Source organism: Podarcis muralis, chromosome Z (genome assembly GCF_964188315.1).
Source record: "Podarcis muralis chromosome Z, rPodMur119.hap1.1, whole genome shotgun sequence".
Classification (NCBI taxonomy): domain Eukaryota; kingdom Metazoa; phylum Chordata; class Lepidosauria; order Squamata; family Lacertidae; genus Podarcis; species Podarcis muralis.
In genome coordinates, this window is record NC_135673.1 from 9,479,709 (window position 1) to 9,492,907 (window position 13,199).

The 13,199-nt window shown below is 46.9% G+C and overlaps 2 protein-coding genes across 9 annotated transcripts in view; one reads left to right on the plus strand and one right to left on the minus strand.

Annotated features, from left to right (window-relative positions):
* Positions 1 to 11,983, minus strand: part of CACNA1B (calcium voltage-gated channel subunit alpha1 B) — a 327,353-nt gene extending 315,370 nt beyond the window's left edge. For 5 of the 8 annotated variants that reach the window (XM_077922132.1, XM_077922131.1, XM_077922130.1 and 2 more), the window contains exons 1-2: positions 10,953 to 11,980; positions 7,160 to 7,265 (exon numbers count right to left, since the gene is read on the minus strand). In XM_077922132.1, coding sequence (XP_077778258.1) covers positions 7,160 to 7,265; positions 10,953 to 11,257 — 411 coding nt within the window. In that variant the 5' untranslated portion in view covers positions 11,258 to 11,980. Of the gene's footprint in view, positions 1 to 7,159; positions 7,266 to 10,952 lie in introns of all 8 variants that reach the window. The other 3 variants (XM_077922135.1, XM_077922129.1, XM_077922134.1) reach the window with 2 other exon arrangements.
* Positions 1 to 13,199, plus strand: part of SLC31A2 (solute carrier family 31 member 2) — a 989,995-nt gene that overhangs the window by 593,850 nt on the left and 382,946 nt on the right. The gene's annotated exons all lie outside the window — the stretch shown is intronic.

Genomic DNA, 13,199 nt, shown 5'->3' on the forward strand with positions numbered 1-13,199 from the left:
TGAAATGCATTGGCAACCATCTCCATCTCCAAAGCTCTCTAGCCTCCTTTTGTGATTGTGATATGCTAATTGAAGTCATTTCCTACTCACTTTCTGTGCCAAATAGTGGATCAACTGGATTTAAGAAGGGCTGGAACCTTCATGGCTCTCCCAGATGACTTACTTGTTGAGCATTCATTCTGATCTGTTGCACAAAGCTCCCACGAAGGTTAGATTATATCTGGCCTTTATTGAGCACTCATTCTGATTTATTAACAGGGTCATTATGTGACAACAAGCATTCATCCCTATTTGCTCAGGCAGTGTTTAAAATGCCTTCATCCCAAGATTTTCATTGCAGATCCTTTTTTCTTAGCGTTTCCCCCCTTTATTGTGCTAGTGCAGCCAGAGTGCTCTACTTTAATGGTACAAATTAGGAGCTTCAATGATGCTCTTGAATCCATCTCACAAAATAATGACATGTTGGATACAATTACTTTTGTTCTTTTTGTTATACCGTAAGAACAAAGAAACCGTGGGGTCACTCAGAGGAGAAGATGGTGAAATGCAAACAGGGGACACAGAAAGGGCTGAACTCCTCAATGCCTTCTTTGCCTCAGTCTTCTCCGATAAAGAAAACAATGCCCGACCTGAAGAATTTGGAGCAAATGATTCAGCAGAGGAAACACAGCCCAGAATAACTAAGGAGATAGTACAAGAATACTTGGCTAGTCTAGATGTATTCAAGTCTCCAGGGCCAGATGAACTGCATCCAAGAGTATTAAAAGAACTGGCAGATGTGATTTCAGAACCACTGGCAGTCATCTTTGAGAATTCCTGGAGAACAGGCGAAGTCCCGGCAGACTGGAGGAGGGCAAATGTTGTCCCTATTTTCAAAAAGGGGAAAAGAGAGGACCCAAATAATTACCGCCCAGTCAGTCTGACATCAATACCAGGGAAGATTCTGGAGCAGATCATTAAGCAAACAGTCTGTGAGCACCTAGAAAGGAATGCTGTGATCACCAATAGTCAGCATGGATTTCTGAAAAATAAGTCATGTCAGACTAACCTGATCTCGTTTTTTGACAGAATTACAAGCCTGGTAGATGAAGGGAACGCAGTGGATGTAGTCTACCTTGATTTCAGCAAGGCATTTGACAAGGTGCCCCATGATATTCTTGTAAAGAAGCTGGTAAAATGCGGTCTTGACTATGCTACCACTCAGTGGATTTGTAACTGGCTGACTGACCGAACCCAAAGGGTGCTCATCAATGGTTCCTCTTCATCCTGGAGAAGAGTGACTAGTGGGGTGCCACAGGGTTCTGTCTTGGGCCCGGTCTTATTCAACATCTTTATCAACGACTTGGATGATGGACTCAAGGGCATCCTGATCAAATTTGCAGATGACACCAAACTGGGAGGGGTGGCTAACACCCCAGAGGACAGGATCACACTTCAAAACGACCTTGACAGATTAGAGAACTGGGCCAAAACAAACAAGATGAATTTTAACAGGGAGAAATGTAAAGTATTGCACTTGGGCAAAAAAAATGAGAGGCACAAATACAAGATGGGTGACACCTGGCTTGAGAGCAGTACATGTGAAAAGGATCTAGGAGTCTTGGTTGACCACAAACTTGACATGAGCCAACAGTGTGACGCGGCAGCTAAAAAAGCCAATGCAATTCTGGGCCTCATCAATAGGAGTATAGCATCTAGATCAAGGGAAGTAATAGTGCCACTGTATTCTGCTCTGGTCAGACCTCACCTGGAGTACTGTGTCCAGTTCTGGGCACCACAGTTCAAGAAGGACACTGACAAACTGGAACGTGTCCAGAGGAGGGCAACCAAAATGGTCAAAGGCCTGGAAATGATGCCTTATGAGGAACGGCTAAGGGAGCTGGGCATGTTTAGCCTGGAGAAGAGGAGGTTAAGGGGTGATATGATAGCCATGTTCAAATATATAAAAGGATGTCACATAGAGGAGGGAGAAAGGCTGTTTTCTGCTGCTCCAGAGAAGCGGACACGGAGCAATGGATCCAAACTACAAGAAAGAAGATTCCACCTAAACATTAGGAAGAACTTCCTGACAGTAAGAGCTGTTCGACAGTGGAATTTGCTGCCAAGGAGTGTGGTGGAGTCTCCTTCTTTGGAGGTCTTTAAGCAGAGGCTTGACAACCATATGTCAGGAGTGCTCTGATGGTGTTTCCTGCTTGGCAGGGGGTTGGACTCGATGGCCCTTGTGGTCTCTTCCAACTCTATGATTCTATGATTCTATGATTCTAAGATTTCATCTGCTCTTTGTTTTGTTGCTTGTTATGTGCATTTGTTCCAAATATATCATATTTATATGCTTGAATTATTTTCACACTTTCATATACTGCCCTGGAACCTTCTGATGAAAGGTGATTGAGATACGTATTTAATTACCATCATGATTTTATGTTCTCATTACTTCAGACAGGCAAATAAGATGGCAAATCAAGGCTTTCAATATGGTTTTTCTCATCCAAAATATTGTAAGATTGACAATATTATGTATCCAATACATATGCAACAGTTCTTCCAGGCTTTCTCTGATGCATAATCCAGCCCTGTTGCTCCGTTAATCTGACCTACTGATTTGTGACAAATTTGGGATTTCTTTCATGAATTTTATTCACAAGCCACTCTAATTATGCTGTGAACCACCCTGAGGTCTTCAGATGAAGGGTGTTATACAAATTTTATAAATAACAATACTAATAATAATTTTAATGTTGATTTCACATTAACCACCATGATATTTTTTTGTCTTATTGTTGGCAGGGTAGGATTTTTTACAAATAACAAAAAAAGCTTGTAAAGGAGGACTTATATAGTTATCAGTTTACTATTAAAAACTAATAATTGTTTTAATAACAACATGATTCTTTCTAATGATTATTAATCATAAGAAATTTTTCACCACAATTTAGGGAACTAAGTTAAGGCAGCCATAGCAATATGTCTCAAACCAAAAAATAACCAATCTAGCGGTCACATTTTAAGACGCTTGTAGATTTCTATATTTCTTGCCTTTATATTTTGTATGATTGTGTATTTTAAATGCTAGGTATTTTATTTCATTCTTTTTTCCTTTTTAACTTTTTTTTATTGCACTGTGATTTTAAATTGTTAGTAACTTCCCTAAGTGGCAGCAAATGGGTGAGAAAGACATCTTTATATAAAATTAATAAATTCATAAAGAAGACAGATGACTGGCTAAACATACATCCTCAATTAATTTGGCAACACTTCAAAAAATGTAAAGAGTTGCATCCAACTATGTTTTACCGAGAGTAGACCCAATGAAATTAATTCACCTAAGTTAGTCGTGTCCAATATTTTAATGGCTCTACTTTGAGTAAGATTAACTTTGAATACAACCCATACACACACACACACACACCCCTCTGTACTTGGAAAAGGCATATTTTCTTAACTCTCACACACAAGGAAGAATGCCTTTTCTAAGATCACGGGAAGTAGATGCTTCTTCTGAGATGTTACCTACCACAAGATATCTTCATGCCCACTATCTAAAAGTATGATATTCCACTTCAAAACATTGTTCTAATGATATACGCATTTATACAAATATAATCAACTAACTAATGGGACGCAGGTGGCGCTGTGGGTAAAAGCCTCAGCGCCTAGGGCTTGCCGATCGAAAGGTCGGCGGTTCGAATCCCTGCAGCGGGGTGCGCTCCCGTCGTTCGGTCCCAGCGCCTGCCAACCTAGCAGTTTGAAAGCACCCCCGGGTGCAAGTAGATAAATAGGGACCGCTTACAAGTGGGAAGGTAAATGGCGTTTCCGTGTGCGGCTCTGGCTCGCCAGAGCAGCGATGTCACGCTGGCCACGTGACCCGGAAGTGTCTCCGGACAGCGCTGGCCCCCGGCCTCTTGAGTGAGATGGGCGCACAACCCCAGAGTCTGTCAAGACTGGCCCGTATGGGCAGGGGTACCTTTACCTTTACCTTTAATCAACTAACTGATGTAAAAATCATATACTCAGTTAAGGGGTTTGGATATTTTTTTTAAAGCCGTAGATTTCACCTCCAAGAGACAAACTTGTGGAACCACATGGTTTTAAATTGCATGCTAGGCAAGTGAATCAGTTTACTTTTAAAGAAGTGGTCCATGTGCAGACCTCCAGATCAGTATCTATATGTGAAGGAGCCCTTGTATGGGCCACAGAACACAGCAATGTAGGAAATTGCCTCATTTTGAATTAGGCAATTGGTCCATCTAGCTCAGTATTGTCTATACTGGTTGACAGCAACTCCCCAGAGTTCCAGGCAGGACTTATTTCCTAGTCCTACTTGGAGATGCCAGAGATTGATACTGGGGCCTTCTGCATTCAGAGCAGATGCTCTATCCATGAGCTAAGGCCCTTTCTCAATTGAAACACATTGGGAATTTTGGCCACCTGGTCTACCCTGGTCTACCCATTGTGACCAATGAGCTGTAGACCAGGGCTCCAATAGGGCCTTTTGTAACTGTCCATCCAGGTGTAACTGGTCCACAGACCTAGTCTACCCATAGGAAAAAAGGTAAGGTAAAGTGCAAATAGATAAATAGGTACCGCTGTGGCAGGAAGGTAAGCAGCATTTCTATGCACTCTGGCACTTGTCACAGTCCTCTGGGTACCAGAAGCAGTTTAGTCCTGCTGGCCACATGACCCGGAAAGCTGTCTGTGGACAAACGCCGGCTCTCTCGGCCTGAAGCAAGATGACCCCATAGTTGCCTTTGACAGGACTTAACCATCCAGAGGTCCTTTACCTTTTACCCATGGGAAGAGTGGGCCCTCACCTATGGCAGTCTGGATACACTCTCGCATAAAGAGAACTTCCACCCATTTACAATAATAGATGAAATCCAGGAACTGTTATCTTAACTGACTTGTGGAATATGGAATGAACCATCTAAAAACAGGTAAAAGGAATTGCCTAAAACCCTCAGCTTTTTACTTCATTCCCCGATGTTCTTTTTTTAGGTTTAACATGTTTCAAAGGAGGGAGGTTTCAAGGTTTCATCTCCCTGTGCTAGGAGCAGCCATACCCACTCAGGTTGAGCTTCGGAAACATTCCAAAGCATCCTTAAAAAAAAAAAGGAAAATGTCTACCCCTGGCTGCCTGTTTCTCTCCACCACCCCCTCCCTGCCAGCTGATAAAGAATGAAGAGATTATCCCAAAAATCATTCTGCTTTGCATTTGAAATATTATAATTGCCTCATTACCATAAAGCCTGCTGGTAAGTTATTTTCTTTGTGAGTGGGCTGCTCCCAGTGTTGTTTTCTCTTAAAGGGAATATGGTAAATCCATCAAATTTCATCTTCAGAAGAAGACCCCCCCCCTCCTCCCTTCTTCTCTCCTTCACATGAGCAGTTCAAAACTATCAAATGCCTCTATGTGACCCTTTTTGAGAAAACAGAATTGGTGCTTCCTTCAAACATAGACCCACCCCTCCCTGGACCAGGGGCAGAGGAAGGGGGTGAGGTGGGTGAAAGCCACCCTGGTGTCACCACTGAGGGGGTGACAAAATGCCAGGTGGCACTGACCGCGGGGCCTGCAGTGCGCCTGAGCCACACATCACTCCTGGGAGAGACACGGTGGCTTAGGTGTACACAGGCTCCCTGCTGACCAAACGGTCCACCCGCTGCCTCTCCCCCAGCTGTAAGGCGGCTGAGTAAGAGGATGCAGGCAGACTCTAGAGACCTTATAGTGCACCTCGCCCCTATGGGCAACTCGCCCTGCTCCTAGGTGCACCACCCCAGGTGCCCAAGTGGCTTCCTCTACCACTGCTCTGGACCACACCACTTGCCTCAGCCAGCCAGTGGCCTTGGTATAGGGATGAGGGAGAATGACATTCCATTCACATCTGAGAGTGAACCAATCAAATTCGCATTTTCCAAAACAGTCCAGGAACCAAAAACACTGACATCCTTTGAAATTCACATGTCTCTGAACTTCACAATGCAGCTCCCCAACCAACGTTTACCCAAAAACTGACTCCTCCTGCATTCCATCTTAGGACTCTTTCTCCCCAGATGCTTATTCTGATGGCTTCATCACCAGTTAGTTGCTCATTCCCCCACCGTACTTTGCTTACTCTCTGTAGACTAATAAAGAGTTAGAACATAAGAAGAGCTCTGCTGGATCAGTCAAAAGGGCCATCTAGTCCAGTATCCTGTTTTCCCAGATGTCCCATTGGGAAACGAGCAAACAGGTCAACAATGCTCTCCCAACTGCAGTTCACAGCAACTAGTATTCAGAAGCGTATGTCTCCAGCAGTGGATGTAGAGGTAGAACATAGCCTTATCCTTCATTACATAAGGCTATCCATTGGATAAGGCTTTCAGCATTGACCTGGTTAAGAAATAAGAAGAGCCAAAGGGGGCCCATCTAGTCCAGCATTCTGTTGTCACAGGGGCCAACCAGATTTCTCTGGGAAGCCCATAAGCAGGACTGGAGCACAACACCATGTGTGATTCACAGCAATTGGCTTTCAGAGGCATACTGCATCTGATGGTGATGGCAGAAACATAGCCATCTGATAACAGTATCCCCTGTGGATCACAACACCATCTCATCAGGAGGTCCTCTCTGCACATTGGTGCCAATTTCCTGGGGCCCTGGGTGCCCAAACACCCACAAAAAATCCCATGAAGGGGCAAGGCACCCACAAATTTTGGTGCCAGGGCCTTGTACCACAGCATGGCACCCAAGACCCTGGACACCCACAGTCGTAGGGCCAAGTTGGCACTCCTGATTCTGCATGATGCTGGACTTTGAGTGCAGCAGGCACCAATCCTTTGGAACTGCCTCCCATTACACATCAGGCATGGTGTCTTTTGAAGACCTTCCTTTTTTCCAATGAGCGATTTAAGTGGAGATTTTTATCTGCATGTATAGAGGACTGGGAAATTATTGTTTTTTATTGCTTTAAATCCTTTTTATATATGGGATTGTTCTTGCTATGTAGATAAATAATAATAATAATAATAATTCTTATGGCTGAAGCCTTTACTGACAGACAGATGCCAACAACAGACACAGATTTTACAGGAAGTGCTTCATAAATGGAATCAGATAAATACAATTAAGTAAGAGGGTAAGAATGACAACATTGCCCTCCCCCACCAAATAAATGGTACTCACCAGCCTCTCTGACATGGGCGTCTTGTCGTCAACTGGTAAGTGTTGCTCCAAGGCCAAGACGATGCAATTAGCAATGATTGTAGCCAAGATCATATATTCAAAAGGAGTGGAAGCAAGAGTTAAAGAAAAAAACTGGTCAACAGAAGTATGCAAGACAAAATCAGCAATAAACTGGACTCATGTGTATGTGTTTCCAATGCTTTCAAATGCCATTTTCATAGAGTTGTAAAACTGGAAGGGACCCCAAGGGTCATCTAGTCCAACCCCATGCAAATGCAGGAATCTCAACTAAAGCATTCATGACAGGTGGCCATCCAACCTCTGCTTAAATACCCCCAAGGAAGGAAAGTCCAAAACCTCCCAAGGGAGTCCATTCTGCTGACGAACAGCTTTAAAAGCGTATTTTTCGCTCTATAAGACGCACCAGACCACAAGACGCACCTAGTTTTTGGAGGAGGAAAATAAGAAGAAAAAAAATATTCTGAATCTCAGAAGCCAGAACAGCAAGAGGGATAGCTGCACAGTGAAAGCAGCAATCCCTCTTGCTGTTCTGGCTTCTGGGATAGCTGTGCAGCCTGCATTCACTCCATAAGACGCACAAACATTTCCCCTTTTTAGGAGGGAAAAAGTGAGTCTTATAGAGCAAAAAATGTGGTAACTCATTGGCCTAATCCTGGCACAAACTGTGTAAAGTAGCCTGGCATTATTCTTATCCTCCCTGGGAAAGAGCTGAAGCTAAGAGCAGACAGCTTGTCCAAAAAGGCCACACAACAAGTTCTGCCTTTTGCTGAAATGTGAACCAGCACATATCAGATCATGTTTTGAATCACTACACAACAACAGCCTTGCCAAGCCAGTATAGAAAGCAAATTCTGTGCTGCCTTGTAGCAAAAGGGCCTGACTAAAAGAAAAGGGGGGGAACCCATAGAGAATGGATCTTAATTCATTTCCAAGCAAGGATTTATGTCAGAGTAGCCTTGTGCCTTCATAGCGAGCGAGCTCCCTTCTCTGCAGCGTGTGTATCACTGGATCCATGCCCAATTCTAGGCCAAGGCCCAGATGGCAGGGAAGTGTTTCAGCAGCACAGCGAGCTCCCCTGGGTACCAGAGATTTAAACCTTGCACCAGTCACCGCTGTAGGCACACCAGCACACTAGCACACACCCAGCCCTCCTAGATGCTTGTGCTGGAGCAGACTTACCCACCCCCAACCAAAACAGTCCAAATGAAGCTTGCCTTACAGTCACCATGCATTACTAGAGAGCTTCTGAAGTTCCCAATAAGCTTCTGCACCCCACCCCCACCACCAGTGCAATGAAAGAATCTAGCCTTGCAGAAATGCAACACTTGAATTGCCACAAGGCTTTTCTTTGAGGTACATTTATCCCAAGCTTGGCTGCAGCACAGACGCCTTCCAATTCACCTCTTCCAGCAATCTGGTGGATTCTGTTTGCCCTGTCAATACTTCCCCTGCATGCACACAGTTTCAACTGGGAAGGGGAACAGCTTGCCATGTTGCTAAGGGCAGGTCTGGTTGCTGTTCTGCGAGCATTATTAGCTATATGATTTCAGATAAAAAGAAAACAACAGGAGACCCCCCCCCCTGGGAATGCTGCCATGAAATCACACTCCTGACACTAGTGCAGATCTGCCAATACATATTTGGACACACACAGAGGGAGGGAGGGAGGGATTACATAGCAACCTAACCCTAAGCTCAGGATGGAAGAACCTCATTTTTGCTCATTCTGCTACAGACAGTTCCACTACCATGGCCACAACTGCTTACAACATGAAAGGAAGAAAGGCACAGGGAAGGGCCATATAGCTCAATGGGTACAGCATCTGCTTCACATGCAGAAGGTCCCATGTTCAACCCCCAGCATCTCCAGGTACAGCAGGGAGAGCATCCCAGTCTGAAACCCTGGAGAGAGACTGCACTCAGTATAGACAACAATTAGCCAGATGAACTGACAGTCTGACTTGTCCCTAGGATGGGACTCCTCTGGAGTCAGGACAAGTGGAGAGAGAGAGAGGAAATATGCACAGACTGTGGTCCTTCCAGCTCCATAGAAGTCAGACATGGGCATGCCTGATATACAAAATTGAGCGGGCTTCTGAAATAGCAAATAGGGCTATTTACTTGTGCAGAAGGTTCAGATGGTGTAAAAACTGAGATGTTTTGCTTGCCATATGTGCTGACATAGCACACATCAGGTTGCATCCAGTGTTTCAACATACTCAGAGCAGATCCATTGAAATTAATGGACATAACTAATTTAGGTCCATTATTTTCAGTGGTTCTGCTCTTAGTAAAATTTAATTGGCTGTGGCACAATGTGTGTGTGAGTGTGTGTGTACAGAAGCTTTTGCTCTGTCCATATACAATTGTGTACACACACATTTACATAGTAGAAGGCAGGCACACTTGTGTAGCTTTCTTCAGTTAGGGATTTTGGCTTGATGTAAGTTTTACCAAAATGCCATCCCCTTCAGACATCAATAACATGTCAACAATTTACAACTCACGATTGGTGACAATATACTGAAACATGCCCAATTCTTTAAAAAAGAAGAAGATTGATCTAATCCAAATACCAGAATTGGTTTTAAAAGAAATCAGTGGTGATATTCTTAGCTAGAGAGGTGATCACCCTGAAAGTCTTCCACAGCCTAACTATCAGGACAAGAATCAAAGTACTTTGCCAGCACTGGTGAGATTATCCTGACATAGAACACAAATGAAAAGAACAAGCTAAAACTAACAAGAGCATGCAGGAATTCTGAAGAAAGGTACTGCTTCTACAATGCCACAGTGAAATGTGCAAAACTGAAGTAGAGCCACACCACATAATACAAAAACACACACACTCCACAGCAAAATCAACAGCTACACCAGTCTTTTCAAGAAAGGCTTTGAACTGCATTGTCCCAAATGCAGATATTGTGTGACACACAGTTTACTCGAAACAGTGGCTTATTAAGAGACATGAACCAACTTCTTTAAATCCTAATAAATGTATGGTATAAAGAACTGACTTATTTTGGGTGGTAACAACTTAAGGCTTTGAAATGAAGGGGAGAGAGGGAAGTTTCATCAGCCTTCTTGATCCAAAAGGAGACAGCAATAAACCAGCACCCCACCTTGAGATTTCTGCCACCCACCCACCCACACCCACACAAACAGCTGGAGAGAGGGATGAAGAAGGAAAGTGAATCAAGTCAGGTGTGGCAACGTTTAGGGAGGTTAACCTGTCGCTTCAGGTGACAGAAAATACTCCAGAGACTGAGAGGAGAGCACACTGTGCCACGAACCTCTTAGTGCTCCCTAGAGGACAGGAATACCCCATCCCAGGTGTCTCAGGGAATCTATACAGACACGAGGGGGGGGGCTTGCAGCGAGAAGCCCCTTCCCACTTTTTTTTTTAAAAAAATCATTTATCTAGTCTAAGAAGAGTTTGATGTAAAGTTGGGAGATGGGGGAGAGGAGTCCGGCCTTGGCTCACCCAGAGGACCAGGCACGCCCAGCCGCGACATGAAATGCGACCCCCGGCCTCCCCAATACAACCACGCCTGAAAGAACACCTGCAACTGTTCCTGAACCCCATTCTCTCGACTCGCGCAAAAAAATGACACGTGAGCTGTCCAGATTAATCAGAAGGCACCCTCAGCCTACCCTGTGCTCGGGCCACGGGGCGGGAAGAGGAGGACAGTCCCCACGCGTTGCTGAAGTCTCGGACCCCAACCGCCTCCCTCCAAACTCCCCCCCCCACCGTCCGCCAAGCAAAGGATATGGCCACTCCGTGATCCTCTTGGCATACTTGCGGATCACGTTGTCCTCGCTGAAGATGAAGAGGGAGCGGTTGACAGTGAAGCAGTTCTGCTTGACCGGGATGGGGTTGTAAATTGCCATGGTCCGGGCCCGCTGGGCCTTAGATTGTTTGTACACCTGGGGTCGCTGGCCGGGCTGGCCCGGGGGTCCTTGGCGGCTACTGCCGCGGCCTCCGCCGCCCACCACCGGCCCGCCGCCGCTGCCGCCGCCGCCACCCCCGCCACCACCTCCATAGCGGCTGGGTAGGTCGTCTCCGAAGCGAGCCATAGTGCTCCAAGCGCGTCGCAGCACTCCAAGCTGGCAGCCGAGCCGCGAGGAGGAAGACGCATCCCAGCGCCAGAGGAGGAGGGAGGGAGCGAGGCTCACTGGGTTGCCGCCGCCGCTGCTGCTGCTGCGATCCTGGCGAAGGTTGGCTGGCTGCGGCTGGAGCTTGAAGGCAGCAAAAGGAGGAGGAGGCGGTTAAGCAGCTGCTGCTGCCGCCGCCGCCACGCAGGGGCGAGGCTCGGCGAGAAGGAAGGAGAGAAGGAGGAGGAGAAGGAAAAGGGAGGGAGCCGTCAAGCGATGGAGGTGAGGGCGAGGCTCAGTCCTTGGAGGAAGGGCTCAACTTCCCGCAACGGCCCTTTTCAGGTCTCGCCCGTGGCTGTTCGTAGGAGGCACGAAGGGCTTCCCCTCCCGAGGCTCAGCTTGCCTGATCCGCCGGCGCCCTGGGGTTATTCATTCTCTGTTTCTTTCTTTTTTGCACCGGCAGGGTGAAGGAGGAGAAAATCTTGTGCTTCTGGGGCTCTTCCCTTTTTTGCTGGATAGAGAAAACGGGGATGAGGCAGAGACGGGGCAGCAGCTGCGGCTGCCCCGCTCCTCCTCCTCCTCCAGGGCTTCCTCCGTCCAAGATCTCCAGCCTTGGAGAAAACGAAATGGAAGCGTCAAGAGCAACCGGTTTGTGAACCTCGCCCCTCCACACTCACACACACTCGCACACGCGAGCGCACAAAAAGCCCAGGCAGCTGACTGCCGGGTAGCCAATCACCGGCGCCTACTCCACCCAGCGCTACAAGGATTCCCAGCCAAGCCCCGTATCAATCAGCAGGGAGGGGGAGAGGAGGGGAGACGCCCCTTCCCAAGGGCTTGGTGTCCAGAAAAGGGGCGGATTGGGCTGGCTGGCGGGAGTGGGTTGCTAACGCTTACGAGCAAAGCGCCAGGCTTCTAGGCATTTTCAGCCTAAGCAGAGAAGGTGGTTGATGAGCTCTATTGATCGTAGGAGAGGAGAAAGTGTGGGGCGAGCGAGCGGGGGGGCTGCGAGCGTGTCGGGTTCCTGGCTTACTTGTTAGACCGGGCGCCAGGGAGGCGTCCCGCCAACGTCGGTGGCGGCGAAGTTCATTGTGCGAGAAAAGAAAGGCAGGCAGCGAGGCGGCCGCGTTCCTCTTGCGCTAGGAGCTGTCCAGGTGCTGAAATCAATGTTGGAGGCGCAAGCCAGCTCTGCAGGGTAGCTACATTAGACAAGAGTGGGATATCGACTCAGTTTGGGCCAGTGCTGTCTGCGATTTCGATTAGCAACTACTCCCCAGAGTCTCTCAAGATGAGGGTCGCCTTCCCAGTGGAGTCTGGGCTTGAGGGAGAATGGGGCACTGCCCGACCAACCTCAGCCTGCCCTCACCTGCTTTCCTTATTACAACCATCATAGACTGGCTCTGCCTCTCATTGGCTCCCGCTCCACCTTCTGTTGCCTCCCTGACTGCACACCCACCATTCCCGATAGGCACAGCCACCCTCCCTTCCTCGTCCTGCCTAGGCAAGCTCTGGAGCTATTTCAGTGGTCCACCTGAGACTCTCATCTTAAAAGTCTGCAGGCAATGTTTGTCCTGCACAGAGGAGACCCACTTTAATTAATTGCCATAAGTTAGTTGTACTCAGTGGATCTATTCTGAGTAGGACTAGTGTTGGAGACAACACAATGACAGCCAGATATTGTTGGACTCCAACTCCCATCATCCCTGACCACTGCCCATGATGACAATTGGAAGGCACTGAGTGGGCTACCATTGGGCCAAGGGGTTGCCTGGCATGCAACAAGAGACCCACCTTCCACGCATGCAAACAGAACAATGTCCTTCTGTTTCAAGCTGCTGAAATAAATTTCCTTTCCTCCTGCTTGGACCACCTTCAGAATTGTGCACAGGGCAAAGAGATAAGATACAGCCCAAGTTAGTTAGTT